Raw genomic sequence first — 20,977 nt, 5'->3', positions numbered from 1 at the left:
TAAGTAATTTATACTCCCCCGGCTGCATTTTACTGTAAATGGAAGCAGAGGATTGTCAAGAACACACTGCTAGGGAGGGGAAAAAACAAACAAACAAACAAAAAAACCCACTACTGCACCAAAATTCCCAAGTCAGTCATTGATCTTCCATGTGCTTAAAGCACCCGGGGAGGTAGGCAGGGTAGGAGCTACCTGGTACCTTGGTAAGACTCACTTCTGCTGTTTTGGTTTTCATTCTCAAAAAACACAAAGGAAAAAGTGACATAGCAACCCATTTTGGCTTGCTGTTTGTCAAATGAACATAAACCTACTCACAGCAGAGGGGCCACCTAATAAAATATAAACAAATACTCTCACTGAACATTGAGAAAAGCCCTGAAGCAAAACAGGTGGTGCCCAGAACTTCAGAAGCCAGGCAATGCCTCTGTGGGACTGCGACTGTGAAGAAAAGAGAATTTTTGGTTCCTTTCAGGTACAGAATACAAATGAAAGAGATGCAACAAGCAACAGTTTATTGGTAAAAAAATCCTTTAAAATTTTACTACATTGTAAGTTTAAGGAAAAAATAGTATTAATATATATACATACAATATATATACACAAACACACATTGCACCATTACATGCTTTTTAGAACAGAGAATGTATCATATCCCCTCATATCAATTTTAAAGTTCTCACTGCAGGAAATCTTGCATCCTTTTTGTTTTTATCCCCATTAAAGTTTTCAAGTACAGGAAGTAAGTAACTTAGGATCTAACAGTAGAAAACCATTTGTTATACACAAATTACAACTGACAGCTATACAATATTATTCTGCGGCATCTAACACATGTAGTATGTCCTTTTTGAACTCTATAATGATATGAAGTTTTACCTGAGGTGCATGGAAATAATGAAGCATGATAATTGGCAAGTTTTAGAGATTTTCACATTATGATCTGACTGTAATTGAAGTTGATTAGGTATCACACATCTGTACCCACAGGATTGGCACAAGAAAGCTCTGCATGAGTCATCACCAATGTCTTAAAAATGCAGGGAAAATTAAAAGGCAAGCACCACTTGCAATGATAAGCATGCAGACAATTTAAGTGAAACAGAGGTAGCATGTTCTTGTAACTCCAGCAGGGTCATTCAAATCAACGGCACCCTCCCTTCTGCAAAAGGCACTCACTTTTTCAGCTATAAACAATGTGGTGTTATATTCAGGCAGAAAGATCAGAAGTGTAGGTGGATTTCTCTCATTACAAATATTAAAAAGTATTAAGCAGAGGACAACATGAGAAGAAAAAAATGGGTGTAATAAATACACATTTCTGGTAATATGTGCTATTCCTCTCCCCTTTCCTTTTACAGGGAGAATAGAAGTATTTTATAAAACAGTTGCAGCACTAAAAAGTTGAAAGACTTTCCAGTAAAATGGCAGTATTAAGCAGCACATTATTTATCTGTAATAATCTTACAACACCAGAAGTACGCCAGCCTTTTCAACAGATCAAATAAAAAGCAACAATTCACAGTTAGAAGTAGAAAGTTTAAGCACAAAAAGGTGGTGCTGAAGAAGGATAAAGATCCTTTGATGTAAAACCTCATAACTGACAGTACACAGAAGCTCTTGCACTTTTATCCTTCCTGGAGTTTGAAAAGATGTCTATGCAAAACACTTGTTCTTACCGTGACACCACAGAGCTAATCGAATTATAAGACGTGCCACTGTTGCAACTTGAAGCATAAGCCTCTTGACCATTAGCATCTAAATTTATTTTGAATACAGAAGATGCCTTCAGTAAAAAATCTGCTGCATCCCTGCGACCTAATTCCCTCAGCTTAGACATTAGGATACCTACAGTGCTCTCGGGAGCATTACTCCACTCCTGCAGCAGGGCATGGACTGGGCTTGACAGGAAGTCATTTTGTGTTCCATTATTGGTATTGTATTTTGCAACAAGATCAGGGAGGCCCAGGTTCATGGCCAGAAGGCACCAATCTTTGCCCATGGGATCAGGAGGATCCAAAAGCCGACTTAGTTTTCTCCTGGTAAGCAGATTCAGATCTGAAACATGTATGTCCATTCCTAGGCTTCCCTGGGAGTAGACATCGAGACATCCAAAACACAGTATACTGCTAAAGCTCTCTTTATATCCCCCCATGGTGTTAGTGAGCGACGTCTCCTTTTGACTCTGTGCACGGAAGAAGTCTCTAGGCTGGTAGACCATTACTGGCTCATGATGTTCCCTCAGCTGCTGAGGACTAAGGTAGTATTTTACAGTCAGAAGGCCTGGTAAGGTTGTGGCCATTAAGTTATCAATGGTGCTGCAAACGGAATCCAGAAGTAAACAGCACTTGATCTTCTCTGTTTCCAGTCCTCTAACTTGAACCTCTATGCCCTGACCATGGTTGACTAGCAGCACTAAAAGCTCAGCTCCACGATTCATAATCTTCGACCCATTTACCCACAGACGTATATCGGCATCTCCCTCTGTGCTTTGTTGATGAATCCACCTGCAGAGATTCACCTGAACTTTATGAAAAATTCCACAAGGAAATGGGGTAAGATGTTCCACAGGAACGATTCTGACACCACCATAGATCAGTACTTCATCCTCCTCATCTGTCCAAGACCTGTGGAGATTGTCAGTCTTGATGAGAGCAGGAATATCAACCATTGCTCCACTGCTAAGGTCCCTTGCACAGATATCCATGGCATCCAAGATTTGTATCAGTTCTTCCACATCACTATCTGTTACCAGACGCTGGATGTCTTCTATAGTGTATCGACCTCTATAGTGATGGAGAGCTTTTGGGTTCTCCACTGACAGGATTTTTCCAAGGACATTTGAACAGAGCCAGCGAGGATCCAGAAGCACAACATCTTGGACTGTTTCACTCTGCATGATGTTAATCTGTTTATAAATAGGAAAGCTATTGTTTATATCTTACGAAGTATAAGACAATACCACCGCACCTACTGTTTTTCATAATCTTTAACTAGCACTTCTAACAGAAGAAAAACAACCAACATTTGATTTTTTTGCAAGTATTCAACGCAAAGAATGGATCTTGTTCTATTGCCACAAGACAATAATGATAACAAAAAGCATTAGTAACCAGTCTCTACTTCTTTTGATGTCTTAAAAGGAAGAGTAGAAACAAATTACTACAGACATTTGCTTAAATCCTATTAAGCAATATTCTACCCGAGCAGTACCTTGATAGTATGGATACACAATTTAGATAAAAAAAAAACACTCACTTCTCCTATGCTATGCAACTGCTGTGCAATATGCCGTAGGTCATCTTCACTTGCTAGGGGATTAAGCTGCTCCTGTACGTCGTACACAAACTGCTGCAAGGACATCAGCTGGTTAGGTCCATTCATTTTTCTCCATGAAGGCAGTGTAGAGATTATTTTTTCACACAGGTGAGTCATTGGTGGACAAGTCTTAAAAAAAAGCAGAGAAAACACCCACTTGTAACTACTGTGCTGAGAACAGTCTTTTTTTTCTTCTCTAAATAGAGGCTGTGTGTGTGTTCTAATACATAAATGACACACATGCACATCTGAGGAGTCCCCTTGTGATGGATTGTTACTCTTCCATCTGGTATGTACTTGTGAGAAGATCAACCTTGTCTTAAAGTACAATTCCAGAAACAGATGGGCATTTATTTAAAATCTGTACTCACCACTATTTGTTCTGGACCAATTCATTCAACAGGTGAGAAGCAGAGTATCAGTACTAGACTAGAAGTACAGATGACACATTTATCTATTGACTGTTTTGGACATTACTAATGCTTTCATCCCTGCAATCTCAAGCCACAGCACCCAATTCATATGCAAAGCTCCCCAAATTTCATCTAGTGGCAACTGCTACAGAAAAGTTTTGTCAAATAAGAAAATCTTATTGAAAACCAAGAGATCATTGGGAACATAAAATAATCCAAATTTCACATAAAAAAACACTCAATCTACAGAGTGAACTCAGAAATACAGTAACTGTTGCTTCACTTTTTTTAAACACCTATCAGAAGCCGCTAGAAAATGTCTTGTTGGCATTACATAATTAAGAGAGACTTTAGAATGAAGAATTTAAATGCTAAAGGCTACCTAATAGTTTGGCTTGGTTACCCTTGGTATTGAAGGCTATGTAGATTCATGGTGATTACAACAAACCATGGCTGTTTTACCCTTGGTTTCATGAAGTTATATATACACATACAAAAATACAAGCGCATATTTTTCTGTCAAAGACCCTAGCAAGAAGATTAAACATATACATACATAAATACATATATACACACATATAAATATATATATCCACTTCACCCATCTATGTTGAGAATTACCTCCTAACAACTGAGGAAAGTGTTCTATTCCAGTGTTTTTTAATGAAAAACTTATTTCCATCAAATATATTCTGCTTCTCTGTAATGCTATTCTGACACACAAAACAATAAAAAAAAAAGTCAGCACTAGAATCTAATCACTGTCAACTCAAACTACAAAAATTTAGCTTTAAGCTCATAATCTCAATTGTTTCAATAGAGGCCATTTTGGTGACCCAAACAAAATACTGTCGATTTTGAAAATGCTGACAGAATCCTTGATGTCATCAGTCTGTTGTTCCTTAAGTTCTGAAATTAAGTACCGAGTTTTCAGTAAATTATTTCTTTCCCAAGATTTTCACATCTTGGCTGACACAATCTAAGACAATTAGACATTACTTACAGATATTATCTGACTTCTAATTTCTTGTAAGTGATTTCGGAGGAGTTTCATATCTTTAGATCCAGATGCTCCAGCATCCAATACAAATAACTTGTCTGAAATGTGAAGATCATTTCCAAATCTAGAAGAAAAAGAGAGCCACTAATTGTCTATTCAGTTCCAAATCCAGTTTTCCTAATTCAGCAGCGCTTCAACCTTAAATTGCACAGCACTTAATTTTCTTCAAAGAATAATGATGAAATGTAGTACTGATAATCCTAAGATATTTTATACGCAAAGATAGTAGAGTTGCTCTCTAATTTTCCTGAATATAAACAGATATATTAGCAGAAAATTATCATCTTTCCTACGGAAGAAGGCTGAAAACTCTGAAGGAGATAACAACTGCACCCTAGGACTCGTAATTGCAAAAACATTTTACGAGAGAGGGGATAGCAGGAATGCAAGATTACACCCAGATATTTTCTGTTGGTTTATTTCAAGTGATTGAGACACTGCTCTGCCTCTGTTGTGGTGGATTTCCTACATCTGTTTCTTGTATAGTACAGACAAGTATAAATGCTCACAGGTATGGATGGTTCCCCAAATCCCATTAGCCACTTACATGGATTACCGTGCTCACTGTGAGTATAAATTATTGTTACCTTACACAATACCATTAGTTTGCGAAAATTAGCATGATTAGCATACTCTCCAAATACTTGCTCAAGAAGGTTAATGGTTTTCTCAACTTCTAGGCTGATTTTTTCATGTATGTGACTCCACAACATCTAGCTCTTCCAAAAATATCTATAGACAGTACCTCCTGGTGTGGTTTAGTTTTTCTCCTGCCCATCCTAAATCAGTTCAGAGAAAATGGTGGCAGTAGAGGACAGCTTCCTCTACTGCACCTGTAGGCCGCAGCTCAGACTTGCCCACTTTTCTGAGACTGGTGCAAAACCTACACACCAGGATGTTTGACAGATGGTTGACAACAGCCTTGAGATCTATTTCAGTATTTACAGGCTGAGACTTTCTTTCATGTAAATACCACGTAACTTCAGCCAAACAAAAAACCTTTTACATATTATGCATTTTAGTATTTTTCTTCGAAACCAACACGTGCACTACATTATAACCCCCTCTTACCTGTTCCTGATTTCTTTCAGCAATGACATGTCCTTGTCATACCAAAACTCCCCCCCAACAGGCCGAGGAAGATTCACTATGTCAGCATGTGTGGCGACCAAAACAACACGTAGTGGAGTCTTCAGCTTTCCACCAAATGCTAGAAGGGAAACAAGATTATTTCGTCACTGTGAGACGTGCCCAGGGAGCTGTCTGCTTTACCAAGCCGGTTAAGTAGCAATGCTATTGTATTCTTGATACCAGTGGATATTCTGCAGCAGATTTACCAACTTTAAGCACAACAATACCTATTTCTACACAACCAAACCACTGGTGTTATGGCTGTTATCTATTATAGAATTATCTACATAATGTATAATTTGAATAGCTAGAATCTTGGTATCATAAATATTTTATGCCCTTATTGTTTAAACAAAAACTTTTAATAATAATGCTAATTAGATATCTATTAACTACAATCTATATCAACGTGACTGAAAATAAAAAATAAAAGCTTCTTTAAAAGGTTTCTCATAATGTTTGGATGGTCCTTAATGCTACAGGTACAGCTTAGAGAATTTTAAGTAGAACACAATGTCCACAACATTCATATGCTGGTATGAATGCTATTTACAGTACTTACACAAACAGTGACCTCTCACTTAGGTGAGAGTTAAGTAGGAAAGCCTGGCAGATACCATGAAAAAGAATGAAAAAGAAAGAAAGAAAGATACAAATGGCATGAATGAGGTGACAGCATGGAACACACATTTTCTATCTTTTTTTTTAAAACTGATCTTGCAGAAAAGAGGAGACATCATTAGGCAATTATTTAAAAAAACAAAGTACATCCAATTCTGCTGTTTTTGTCTGTCAAAAACTTCATATTGGAGAAATATGCTTACCTCAGTTTTCATCAACTAAGCTACAGAATTTTGATTCATTCACAAAAGGGCCACATTTCCCCTCACTGTGTAGCACTCCACAATAACTATGCTCTAGTTGTAAACCTTTTTGTTTTTCAGCTGACAATATAACAACAGACAATATAACTGGAAAGTAATTACTAAAGTTTAAATATTCTGCAAATGCCAATTAATACATATTATTTAAGAGTTGTAACAATTAGTTACACATGTGTATCCAAATTGAGCTGAGCAGTATAAATGCTGATTTAGGCAAAGTACCTAAATTATGTTACTAGTTAAATCAAGAACTAAGTTTCCTTGCTTGAGTAAGACGACAAGGAAAGCTTTCAACAATTGCAAGTTAACTGCATTTTCAGCTTTAATGCTTTTTTGCACATTTCTGAGCTTTTAGTTCCAGAATTAATTGCAAGTCAGTTAGATCGCAATGGTTATATTTGTAACCTCATCACTTGACCTAAGATGGAAGATGAAAGGACATACATATGTCCAAGCTAAAAACCGAAGGTCTGCCCTTTGGCTCATCATTGTCACTTGTCAGGCTGAGATCATGCGTACAGAATTGAGTAGAAAACAGAAAGAGGGGAAATATTCTGCACTACATAAGCATTAGATATACTTTTCTAGGGCGTCCATAGCAATATTATGAACGTCCATCAGTGTTGAGTTAGATCCACTGGTTGGGATAACATTTTGCTTCATAGAACCAAGACACATGTCAGAGAATGGTTCTTCCATAAAACTGTCAGTCTGCAGACCAACACTCTGCTACAAACACAATCAAGCTATCAGGTATGTATACCTACAGAGATTTTAAGGAAACAAACGAGTTAAGTTAATTTGTTTGTCTGTCAAGTAACTTTCAACTTGTTAGAAAGCTTGAATAGTCATTTCATTTAAAATCTGGGCAAAGTCTTTAAAAATATGAAATGAAATTTACTAGAAATACTGGTTTCTGTACACCCTGATGTGCCAAAGCATATTCGTATCCCAAATACAACTCTAGTTAAACAGGTTGGAGTGGCATGTACTGAGAGTGTAACGTCACTCTACAATGTCATCCTGTACTGTTCTCATTGGCGAAACCAATTTACGCTGCAAAGAGCTAATTGGTGTTTAGATTTAATTAGATTTAATTTAGGATTAGGTTTTTAAACTTAAGTGAGTTTTAATTAGTGTGTCTAGAACTGGTCTTAAATGGTTCCGATATGCTGAAACACTTTTTCACACAGCTTTTCTGACATAAAACTTCATTTGCCACAAAAGCCTCCACCTTATCTCATGACCCATTTCAGTTGGAGTAACTGGTGCATGAAACTCTTCAGGCTTGTTCCACAAATGAAATCATTTATTGCTGAGAAAATGTTTAAAGTTTTTTTAAATAAAAGCAGATAAAGATGTACAACAGCACTCAGCAAAGAGGATTTAGAAGTTGCAGTGAAACACAATCTTATTTTCCCATAATATTTCATTAACAGGCAGAAGAGCATACCTATTGGCTCCTCAACTGGAACTAATGATTTCAGGAAACTAAGCCAAAAGGTCACTTGGTTTAACTGGATTTCATAAGGCTCCTCAAGACTAAAAAGCACTATGTGAATTGTGGTGGGATCATTCGCTGCAAAATAGTCGTAACAGCAGAAATACACAGGATTCCCAGAGAATTCCCAGATGCTGAAGTCACCAACTCCTGAAAAACAGACAAAGAGATCACACTGTCAGTAAGCATGAAGCCTTGTTCAAGGGAACAGTTCATCTCATTTAAACTTTCTCAGAGATAAACTGTATGCAGGTGAGAAAGCAAAACTGCAAACGCAATCATGAACAAACGGAACAGGTTTCAGATAGTCTCAGAGACTGAGAAGTTGGGTCCTTACAATCTGTTCCTCTCTCACATTCACTTCCCTAGAACATTCAGCTGGATGCCACATGGACGCACCTGTGTATTCAAGTCATGCAGCCTTAAACACTACATTGGCTTTTGTCCTGCGCAGAAGCAAATAACTGCTCCTGTTTTTCCTTTGTACTCCTCCCTAAAGCTCAACATTTTTTATGATTTTTTTCTTTCTAACATCTCACTGCTGGTATTAAAAACAACTCAAAGATTCTCAAAGAAACCACTCTGCTTCATGGAATTGTATTACTCAAATCACATGAGTAAGTCAGGACTGGAGAACCACCATGTTAAGGATCCCAACAGCACAGTGATTCTTTCTGTCATCTCCTTTACTTCAGGTAAGAAAAGCATTAGCATGCTGCACTGTATTGCACTTCTCAGACTCACTACCTGATAAAGTACACTTGTACTCCACCTATTTAAATAAATGCTGATTCAGAGGCACCTTGAACTTCTAGAAGAAAGAAATCCAGAAACCTCAAATCTGCCGTTATGCATTCAGCAATCGAGAGCTCATCCATGTGCATACCTTCCTTCTATATCAAGACAGTACAAAGACAGAAAAGAAAATCCTTCTGACAGCCTGTTGCACAACTCTGTTTCACTGCAGAATTTGACCTGGTTTCAAATTATATCAAAAGGAGAAATTAACCCAGATAAAGAACAAGCTTTAGCTACATGCCAAACTCTTCAGCATCCAGGACAAATGTTTTGTCAGTATGTGTTAGCGTGCATATAATGAATTTGTAAGTAGGTTTCTCTCTCCAAAATAAAAGCTTGATTAATCTGAGCTCTGCCTCAAGGCTACAAATGCTGAGGAGAGATCTTTACAGAGAGATCTTACCACCTCTGTGATGACTAGCAGGGGTGGTGGTATGTACCTGTTGTATGGTTCTCTCACTCAAAAGCATTACTAGCATCTATGTGTACTTGTGAAAAAAGACAGCTACTGGATAAACAGAAAGCTCTGCATTAGTGTTTTGCTTTGGAACAGTAGAGAGGTTTTCAAATAACTTCTCTGACTGACCCCTCTTACTGTTAACTGGTTCCAACTGCGGAGCAGCTGGCTTGCCTTCCAAATTAATGAAACTAGAAGCTCCACTCACCACAGTGCTCACCAAATTTGCTGAAGACCCCTTGGGAGGTGTGAATGGTAGGCTCTTCATACACCTGGGTACCACATGCAAGATGAGGTCACTTGGGCCAATGAGACTGGATTATGTCTGCCAAAATCCCTAATCTACATGCAGTGTAGGTGAAGGGGCCTTTAACCTAGAACCCACTCCTATTACACCAAATCTGTTCCTTCTGCCCCACTTATTAATCTCAAAAGCACTTCTAGGTAGTGCTGGTATATCTGCCACAGATGGTTATTACTACGTGTATTACAAGCAGAAAATTTCATGCAGATTTACCTTCTGCTTAAACAAACCAATCCCCAACAGTGTTGAATTCTTAACCACAGTCAGTCCTATACCAAGTCAGACACTTTTGTTTTTGTTTCTAAAACCACGCACCATGGCATTGCCTTTCACACAGAACTAAGGCATGCCTCCGCTTACCATTCAAGTAGGCATTCTGAACATCAATGGCCTTGGTGGACTGGTCATCAGCAGAGAAGTGGGAGTGATGAGCAGGTGAAACAAAAGCTTCTAATACCCCTTTGGTCAGGCCTGGCTCAAACATCATACTACGGCTTCTCACGCTGACATTCTCACAACCAGGATAAAGATTCGTAATACTTACTGAAACTGGGTCAGGGAAAGGAAAATGAGATTACAAATTGAGGGAAAACTGCAGTCAGATCACTTCACAATAGGTATGCTAGGCATAAAACCTGATTAATAAAACCAAACTATTTTTAAAAAAAAGGAGTTGGCTACCAAGCTGTGAGTGCACACAAATACATCGTTATTCTGAATGCTGAAAAGGAAAAGATTAGAATGATCCCATATAGCACTTACTGCACCTAAACAGATATACTACTGGGTGGGAAGCATAGAAAAAAACAATAGATTGGAAACAAAAGACTTCAATGGAAAAAGCTCTTCCATATTGCAAAGATATACAACTTTTTATATCTAAGGGCTGCAATTTCATAGCACGGGCTGTTTTTATTGGTATAGAAATGCTACATATTTGTATAGTTGAATCTGTTAAGTAAGGATAAATATATCACCACGTAATAACTATTTCTGAGGAGGTGGGTAAGAAAAGCAGGCCCTTAACTGAAGTTATTTTATTTGTAGGCAATTTGCTCAGTTCACCTTGCTATAGATTCTATAAATGAGAAATGAAAGGGCTTCTAATTAACTTGCACCATCTAGTGGTGGAAGTAAAGACTTCTTCCCCCCAGTAGATGCTGAATTCTAATATTCAGATTTTAATATAGAAAGAAACTACCTGCCAGCAGTACAACTATACTTTCATGTTTGATCGTTTAATAGAGTATTTAAATCTTTAGGCTCACGTGATTCAAATACAGTGAATTCACGTACTTGTTTTTACAGAACTTTTGAAAACATAATCACATTATCAATTATCCACCAAACTGTACTGTTTTAATTGTCTGCCACTCAACCCAGAACATTATTCACATGATATATAATGAATCGAAACAAGCAAAACCCCCAAATCCAAACATCAGAACAATGTCATCATAGCTTCATTTGGATAGCACTGCACAACTTTAAAGATTTATTTCTAGATAAGCTATTTTCAAGTCTATGCTTCAAATTCACCATTACTTGTATGGTGATTTGCCAAAGAATGTGACTGGCTGTCTTCTTTGAATTTATGATGGTATGAGAGCATTAGACCTATCCTCTGGTCTTGGTACCAATTGACATAATAAATCTGTCTTCAGTCAAAACTTTCCTGCAGTGCCTCCAGGTACTGACAATTCCTCAAGTGATTAGCCTCCCTTTACACGACACAGTAAATTACATTAAATAAACCAGGAACTTCTGATTTATTTATTTAATCCATTTGTGTATTCTATCATCACAGATGTGAATGCCTTGTGATAAATAAACAACAAACTGTAATAACAATCTCTGTGCCAGGTATCTTGTCAAGTCACCCTACCTACCTTATGGCTTCCTCAGCTGACTGGAGAGAATGTTGAGATGAAATCCATTACTAACCCTAATCTAAAATTATTTAGAAATAATGACAAAACCCTGAACTGCAAGCATTATCCAATGCTATTTTTTGGTTTTGTTTTAAAAAAAGCAACTCTGACCCCATCTGACATTAACTTATGTAATAAGATTATTTCTGAACAGCAACTTCAACCTGAGCTCTTCAAAGTGCCTGCTTAGCTTGCACACATTGCACAGACTGTGTTAGTAAAGGAACCTGGACAAACTGTTCACTCTTCCTAATGTCCTACCATAAATGTGGGATTTTTCCAAAACCAGGTACACACTGATGTGTAAATCTAACTACCCATCCTGCAGCTCTCTCCACATTACGCAGTCCAACTGGTGCTTCATGAGCAGTTCCTTACCATTTGCATACATTTATTTCAGTCTAGAAAGGCTCCATTTTCTTCTTGTTTGGAGGCAAATTTAGACACCTTTAACTTGTCAGATGAATTCCTGTGCCTTACAGAAAAGCATTCCAATGCACCAAAGACAGTTTTGAATCCTTAGTTATAATTTAATAAAAATATCATCTAAAGATGAAGCAACTATTTTAATTCTGCACAGAATTTGCATTCAAAAATGCTGACAAATCATAACCCCAAAACCATGATGGTAGCATCCGGTTATGGCACTGGTATTTGTAGTCTAGGACTTCTTGGTAAAAATAAACAGTTTTCAGAAGTCCTGTCCTCCACTTTCTTAAGCTCACTTATGCACCACATCAGTGAACAAAAGCTGAACCATTTTTCATTGTCCACACCCACTGCTCCTCTTAGCTCTTACTTTAGGTATGAATCTGCATGCAGAGAAGTCAACTCCCTCTTTGCTTCAATTTCTTACACATACAGGCTATTCTGTCTTATACAGCACAGCCACCAGCTGTTTGTTTGGAGTTCTACAGATGAAGAGAAGAGTGATTTGTTGTTCAAATGGTACAATGTCAAAGTCATACCTGAAGGTTTGGAAGACAAGGGAGACGGGGGGAATTTGGTTGTGTTTGTGGAAGATATCTTAGGCCTACGTCTTCGGAAAAAGCTTCTTATCAGGCCACACTTAAGTGACTCCACAAGGGTCGTTTTTCCAGATCCAGAGTGTCCAAACAGCTTCAGTTTGATCCGGGGCTGCGGGTTCTGAGTGTGTCGCAACTGCTGGATAAAAAGCACCCTGTGCGTATCCTAAAATTCAACATAAAGAAGAAATCTGAGTGTGTGGCAAGGAAGTTCCTTCCAGCAAACTCAAAATGTAGGGTTTAAATAATGCCCTCTTGCTAGGTTACATCTGGATCAGTTCTTCCATCTGCTCCATCACGCAAGTGGCATGAGGGAGAGGGATAGGTAGCCAAAATACAGCTGAATGCTGGCTCCTAAAACACCTCGACTCCTCATGAAAATCACACGGTTTCATGGTCAACATCAGTGAATGGGATCATTTTGACCTCTGATGGACTAGGCAAAAGAGGAAAAACTAGTTTCTTTCAGCTCCCTTTCTCCTTACTCATGATTCTCAGTAGCATAACTAATATCTCCAGCCTTATATATGTGCAGGACTGAAGAATTTTGCAGTGAGAGCTACCACCTGAGCAATGTGAAAACTCAATATGCAGCCCCCTTCTTTCTGTCAACTTTTTCTATACTTCTCATATTTGAGAGAATTTTCCTCAAAAATTCTGCAATCTCTGCAAACAGCTGCAATCTCATCCTCACACTCAGGCCTTCTTCAAACCCAATCACATCTGCAGAAGAGCTTTCCACTTAATGCTCACCCATAACCAACATGTATTGCGTCTTGCAGCAAGAGTAGCTGGGACTGGAACTAACAAATCAGATGTCTTGTTCTCTTCCTCCAGCAAGAAGCAATCAGACATAGATACTTTGCAATTGAGCACATGAGCTGAGCTTGGAAATCAACTCAGCAAGAGGAAGCAGTGGAGGACAGAACTCTCCTCTCACCCCAGAAAGACCTATTTTAAGGTAACCGTGAGACAGCCGAAAGGTAGAGGAGCAAAAGAACTAGCTTCAGCCTCTCTTCCTTCAATCTCCCATTTGGAGCTCAGAGAGAGGCACTGTTGTTCTGCATTTGTACTGTTTCACATGTACACTGAGTCATTAAAAGAGCACCCACAGCAGCCTCCCTAAAATAAGAGCCTGCAGCAACTCCACTGAGAAACTGGACAGAAATGGTAGCATATTTAGTTCCTTCCTCCCTAACAGGTACATATGAAATATGCTCATCACAGTGGGAATGTTGCACACCCTGACTGCTAATAGTGGCTCTTGCAGAGAATGCAATATGACAGTAGGTTCTTCATATGTGTGCTATTAGGAACAAAATCCTCCACAGGCACTGAAGATGAAACAAGTGTCAGGCACACTCTACTAGATGACATTGCCCATTTTGAGTAATACTAGAATAGTTCAGTGGTTTGTAGTTTCTTAATTTCAGTTTATCAGATTCTGTTTTGGAAAGTGTACTCTGATCAAGTATATAATTATCATACATTTTCCCCACAGATATAGTCACCATTCAGTAATTAAATATACTTCACTATAAAGGAGAGTGTGAAAGTTACTACAAATCTCTTTCAGAAGAGATTTATCTGATCTTCTCCCTTTTGTTCTATACATCTGAAACTCAATTTTCTTCACCTGCATGCAAAAACAGGCTTTTTTTCACCTGCATGCAAAAACAGGGGGGTGGGGGAGGGGAGGTCAGGGAAAGGGAGGAACACTGGATGACAACTATATAAAATGGATCCTGTTGTGACAAATGTATACAAAAGATATCCCTGAAAAGGAAGCCTGACCTATGGCACTTTATGACATCTTCACTGATATATTTTACAATTCTAGCAAATATAGACTTACTGTCAGGATGTGATTCTAATTCTACCTTGGCAACGCCTAGTACACAAATATTCTTACTCCAAAATTATATAAAAGGACGATTTCAGATTACTACAGAATCACCAGCATAATTAAAACAGCACTCTAACAGCTCTGGCTGTTGCCTGGAATCTCCAGGCAAGTGGTCTCTGCACCTTCATAGCACAAATGATGCTGCTTATCTTGAACAATCAATGTCTGTCAGATGTGTCAGACTTACTGCCTTATGACAAGTGCAGATCAGATTTGCATTCTAGTGGTAAGGAGATTTTGAGATACTGAAACTGTAGAATTTAAAAAAGAGTGTGAGAACTCTACTCTACTCTTACTCTACTATTCCAGGAGATGCTAAAGGTTCCAGAAGGCCACAAACTCTTCATATTTCATAACCAAAATCTAACTAAAATGGCGACGGTGGGGAAATATAAATGCTCCTTCAGGATGTGCTGATTTTTAACAGTATGTTTTTCAGTTTCTTCTAAACTCATTAGAACCTTTGGTGGGCACTGTGAGAGTGGATAAGATGGAATACTGGTGCAGTCTATCTTGGCCATTTTTGCTAATATGTACATAGTAGCTTTAAATGAGGGGGTCATTTAAAATTAAAAAAAATGTATTTTTTAAAAAAGGATGTCATTTCAGTAAGGATATTTACAACAGTTTTTCAGAATGGCTTTGATGGATGATCTTGTGATTTCCCATGGTCAAATGTTTCCTGCTATCTCAGAAACATGAAAAAGCCAGTTAAAATTCATGCATTCCCAACCTTTTTAAGTCTTGCAAGCAGACTGGCTACATGTTCATGCCGTTCTGCTCTGGCGAGATCCTCTGCCGTTTTCCCATCCTGTTGAAAAACAAACGATTAGCTGCAGTTTCTTCCTTCTGACCACAATAAAAAGTCATGTGCAACATAGCTCAGCTCTGCAAATGGCAGTAATTGCTGTCAGACACAGATTAATCAGGGAGAAGGGAAAAAAAAACACAAATGAACCAGTAATGATTACACCCACAGGAATCTCTTTTCTTAAATGGTCCAAAGACACACACAGTAAAATGCAGAACAGTATTTCTTTTACAAATTGGTATCTGGATGCCATTGTAACAAGACAACTTGAATCCAGAGCCTTAGCATGATGCCAGTATTCTCTTTTTGAACTCCTCTTTTTTCCTCACCAATTACTAGATGATAGTGATTTCTAGATACTACATCCTAAACGGATCTATAAGCTTAAACAGTTCACAAAGAGGACACACATCAGCATATTCACTTAGATGAACAGCAAGTGATTTTTATTTACTAATGGATAAAGAATGACGATGACGTACCAGTCACTGGAGGTTTTCAGAAAGCAAGAACACTGTAAACCACGTTGTTAAAACTACATCAGCAAATTCAAAAGGAGAAGCAAATCTGCCTGCGGCATTCTGCTCTTGACATTTAATTACCCATGTTTCATACATCAGCAGTTTAATATGAAGTAAACTGAAATAAAAATTGCTTACTACTTTTGCTGTTATGTCTATGTTAACACTATTGTTTTATATTCCAGTAACAGGTAACTAATTTATGAGGACTCTGCTTCTTTCATGCTCTTATATAAAGGAGCTTTTAAACGTTAAGGCAATGTAGTGTAAAACTAAAACCTCTTTCTTGGACTTCTCTTTTTGATTGTCTAGTTTTTCATGTGAAACCTGTATTGTCTTAAGTAGTTCCTGAGGATACTGTAACTATTACCCTACATATGAAATAAATACCTTTGATATTTGGGTATCTACCTACAGAAGTCATTTTCAGTTTTCCATACACGTTATTATGGTCTTCATTATTTTAGGTAATTCAAACAGAACAGGAACGGAACATAAGCAAGAAATAGTCAAAACTGTAGCTGATTAAATTTGAGTGTCAGATACCCTCCCTGTACAGGCACTTTCCCTTAGAATGAGGGCAGGTCCTACACCCCTCTCTCCGCAACTGTATCAGCATGGCTTGAGTTGACTTGACATCCTCGTTTGCTATGTCTCTCTGCTCCACTGGGCTTTGTTCTGGCTTCAACTCATGCTTTGGTTTAATAACTGTACTCTGATTTATCATTTCCTTGACACAGCTGCTTGGGTGCAAACACAAAGGAAATAACCATCTGATGAGAATTTGGCAATGAACATGGATGGCAGTGGCTCAGGCAGAGCCTGATCAGCAATCATGGCTACAAATGGTTGGAGGTGACTGCTCCCCAAACCAGAAAAATGGCAACAGAAATGATTTGAATTGCTAGAAGCCTGGCCAAGTGTCATTGTAGGGCAAGATGACATGAAGCAGTGGGATGGTGGTGTCATGACTCAGGGCTCACCCCATACTTCCATACTGAGTTTTGTGTGCTCAAGGCTAGCTCTCTGACATAGCATAGGTGTTTAATCTTGGATCAGATAGAACTCTAGGCTGAATCTGCCCCCTCCAAAAAACATTTTGAGATGTTGAAACTGATGGATACCAGCAATTCAATTTACATTTCTATTGATAATTTTGACTCAGATCTGGAAGCTCAATGTATTGATTGAGATGATACATGAAGAAAGCAGTTGCTTCCTTGACAAAGAAATTAACAGAAAATAAAATTTCCATTTTTATCCATAACAGTGAGCAAGATAAGGCTGTTTAGTTCTTTGGAAGGCCACTACAAGACGAACTGCAGAGCACAAGAATTAGAAAATAAATACACAAACAAAAGAGCAGATGGGTTTCAGTAAGTTATTTTTCCTGTTTGACCTTTCTTGAGCAGTACAGTTTATGTAGAGGCTGAAAAAGCAAAACTGGCATCTGAAAATGTCTTGGTTACAGGATTCATGAAAGCTTATTTAAAAAATGGTGATAAATTGCATCCACCACTGCTGACTGGCTCCTTTGTTGCAAACAAGACAGCTATGACTGCAAGAGATGGTCTTGAATTTAACTGGCCATTTGCAAGCATCAATTTAAGCTTGGTACAGGTTTAGAAACTTCCATAATCAGGAATCAAGAACATGGTGACCAATAGCACAGCATGTAACAGATAGAAGGGTTTTGGTGATTTTAGACCATTGGAAAAGGTTACATACATGCTCCAGCAGCATGAGATTTCCTAAGGTCGTTTAACATTGATGCAATCAAATTCAAAGCTGAACTAGTAGTAAAACAGACTTCAACCTGGGGAGGAGGCAGAGACAACATACTCCAGTACACAGTTACCTAACAGTGCTAAAAAAGTTAATTTCTCAGAAATGGCATTCTGACAGAAGAAAAAGGCAATTAATTCTACTACACTGGCTCTGAAAGAGCTGTTAATAAGACTTTTCAGAATAGTTCAGCATTCATCTAGCAAACTACTGCAAAACTGAGACACTATTAAAAACACCACATATTCTTCCTCCCTCTTCTCTTCCCTTCTCTCTGCTACGACACTGCTGGAATAATGGATATTGATGTATATTCAGTGTGTTCCTCCTGCCAGATTTAGTATCAGCACAATTTATATCAGTGTGAAGGTGATAAAGGAAACCGAAGAGATAAAATATACTTTCATCTATGAAGGAAAGGGGCAACAAGGGCAATTATACCAACACAGCCATCATGGCATAAATGAACAAAAACAGTTCACAAATCCTCCTCTGCTTCCTTTTGTTATAACTTACCCCTACAGTGAAAACACTCATAGGGAATGAGATATACCAAAAGGAAAACGTGAAAGGAAAGAAAACAGGTCACGAAGATGTAAAATACCCCACAATGTCCACCGCATGCACATTTCATTATTCATGGACACAGCAATCTACAATCTAGTTTTCCAAATGTCATTTTTAGATGCTAAACTTCTTCAAACCACAATTCAAGTTTGTTTGTTTCAATGACTGCTTTTTAAAGGTTTCCCGTTGTCACACAAGATACATGTTTAAAGAAGTAAGCAGTGCTCAATGTGTAGGAAAACAAAAATGTTTGCAATTTTCATCAATAGGTAAAGCAAACGAGACAGAAAGTTTCTCCTTTTTCTCTCCATTTCAGTCATCTCAAGGATACTTTGCATGGAGAAGAACTTTGTAAAACACGGATTCAATTAAAACCAAATTCACAGCATGATTTTCATGTACAGAACAAGTTACTTATGAGTACAACGCAATGGTTAGAGCAAGTAACAACATAAACTGATGCAACTCTTCTAAAAATAAAACGTGCTTGGTAGGTTAAAAACACACGTCATGGTGTATATGATGCCTAGTAAACAGGGTGTGAATGAGTTATGTATGATGAAGGATTCCTTCATTCCTTCCATGGATACAAGAGTCAGGATGATGTTCCTCAATGCAGTGTGAAAGAAAAATATCTTGAGTGGTTCTAACTGAAAGCAGTGTTGCTGACTGATCTGACATAAATGATATGTTTTTACAAGGTTACTTGCGTGCTATTTTACTCATCTATGCACCTACACACTTACGACATGAAAATGAAACTTTTTAACAACCCTGAAAGCAAAAAAAATAAATCCAAGATATATATTCTACATTTGTACAGAAACTGTACATGGTGTGATATGACAATTATCTTAGCGATGGTGGCCTACTTTGCATACAGAAAACATAATGCTACAAGTAATTCTTAGGGGTAGAAACTCTGCAGATGAAGTGGTAGCTATACTGAACCTTAACTAGTTTCAAATTTAGCTGTAAGAAAGGAACAAGTGGACAACAGGTAACGCTTTTCAAGCTGTGTATGTTCTACAGCCTAACATTTTAAAATTTCATTATATATTTATATTTGACCCCTGCTTCCCCCCTGAGATTAACTGATTTTCTAATATTGTACACAAAACAGACAAGAAACAAATACTTACAGAGGTTAAAGCTTCCACATTGGCACCAGTAAGACACAGGAACCGGACAACATCAAGGATACCATTGTTTGCTGCAAGATGTAAAGGTGTTCTTCCGTACTAATGGTTGGAAAATAAAGTGTTATGTTAGTCAAATAACATCTTTCTGATTTTCTTGACTAATAATCAAACGTATTGTACAATTATAGGTACAGAAACACAGCAAAGTTCTTGCAAAAATGGTAAGAAAAAGTACTTTTGACTACTGCTTGAGCATAACTGCTTGAAGCTCAGTTGAAAACAGAGTCTAGATCGACTACTTTAAAAATGGGAAATGATCGTACAGTTAAATTCCCCACAGCTGCGGAGGAATCCTTTGCATTTTTGGGCTGTATTTGAGAATGTCTTGCTGAGTGTTGATAAATCTGATCGTGTTTTGCTTAACAAAATATGGACTAGTTAAGCAACACAGAGTCCTTAACCTTTAAAGCTCTGGACTCTATTCAAATCAAAGTATTACTGAAAAGTACATGTCCTCAGTTTCCTCCTCTACCCACAAGGAGTTAGAAATGAATTTAAGTACTCAGCATGAAGGAATTTGTGCTTTCACTGACAGAAGAAAAGTGCTGCAAGTATTCCTTCACCCATTTTTGCTTTTTCCCCCCAGTCTCTTCATTGACAACAGGTTTTCATGCCAGCCACTTCTTGTCTTTCATATTCATAGCTACTGTTAAAAATAACACTATCATACATTTTCTGCTTGTAAACCCCCTTACAACTTCTTCACACATTTTCTTACTTTCATACTGTTCTCCCTGTTTTAACCCTCCATTCAGAACCAAACTCACGTACTTATTTCACAAAAGAGTATTTGAAAGCAAAGCTAACCTCCAACCAACTGGAAACTGAAGAGATGCTTGCTTCTCAAAAATTGACACCTCAATTCAAATAAATGCATACGATGTTCTGCTGCATGTAGTTTGTGGAAGAAACCAACAGTGCCCTCAATTGGTATTACACACACGTCCAACAATGCCAGACTTGAGGACCAAGGATAGATGGTCATTATGTTAATTTACTCACATTACAGGGCTCACTGCTGAAGAGGACAAGTAGAAATAAATATCCTCTATTTTGCAAGACCTGAACTCACCCTTTCAAATAAAGTGCACTCTAAAAATCACTCCAGTATACTTGACTCCTAAAAGAATAATAGGACACAAAATCTAATCACAACTCCTATACCATGATCCCTTATCCACCAAACACTTAAAGGCTGACAGATTTTTCTGTGGTGTGCTTGAGGCCAGGCCACTGATGCCAGCTGAGCAATCTCACTTATGAAAAGAGGTGCTAATCCAGCCTTTTGCTGCATTAACTCACCTTCCCAAAATGTGTTCTCAGCAGTGGATCTGTATTTAATTGCATAGTCAATCATATTTAAGCT

General features: G+C 38.0%; 1 protein-coding gene across 1 annotated transcript in view; it reads right to left on the bottom strand.

The window, feature by feature from the left end:
* Window positions 1-1,334: 1,334 nt before the first annotated feature.
* Window positions 1,335-20,977, bottom strand: part of DAPK1 (death associated protein kinase 1) — an 89,046-nt gene continuing 69,403 nt past the window's right edge. The window contains exons 17-25 of the mRNA XM_032205731.1: window positions 19,552-19,650; window positions 15,459-15,536; window positions 12,763-12,985; window positions 10,224-10,412; window positions 8,257-8,454; window positions 5,860-5,998; window positions 4,732-4,852; window positions 3,256-3,444; window positions 1,335-2,905 (exon numbers count right to left, since the gene is read on the bottom strand). Of these exons, the coding sequence (XP_032061622.1) occupies window positions 1,673-2,905; window positions 3,256-3,444; window positions 4,732-4,852; window positions 5,860-5,998; window positions 8,257-8,454; window positions 10,224-10,412; window positions 12,763-12,985; window positions 15,459-15,536; window positions 19,552-19,650 (2,469 nt within the window). The 3' untranslated portion in view covers window positions 1,335-1,672. The remainder of the gene's footprint in view (window positions 2,906-3,255; window positions 3,445-4,731; window positions 4,853-5,859; window positions 5,999-8,256; window positions 8,455-10,223; window positions 10,413-12,762; window positions 12,986-15,458; window positions 15,537-19,551; window positions 19,651-20,977) is intronic.

Source organism: Aythya fuligula, chromosome Z, assembly GCF_009819795.1.
Source record: "Aythya fuligula isolate bAytFul2 chromosome Z, bAytFul2.pri, whole genome shotgun sequence".
Lineage (NCBI taxonomy): Eukaryota > Metazoa > Chordata > Aves > Anseriformes > Anatidae > Aythya > Aythya fuligula.
The sequence above is the reverse complement of the archived record's forward strand: the minus strand, read 5'-3'. Positions and strand labels throughout refer to the sequence as shown.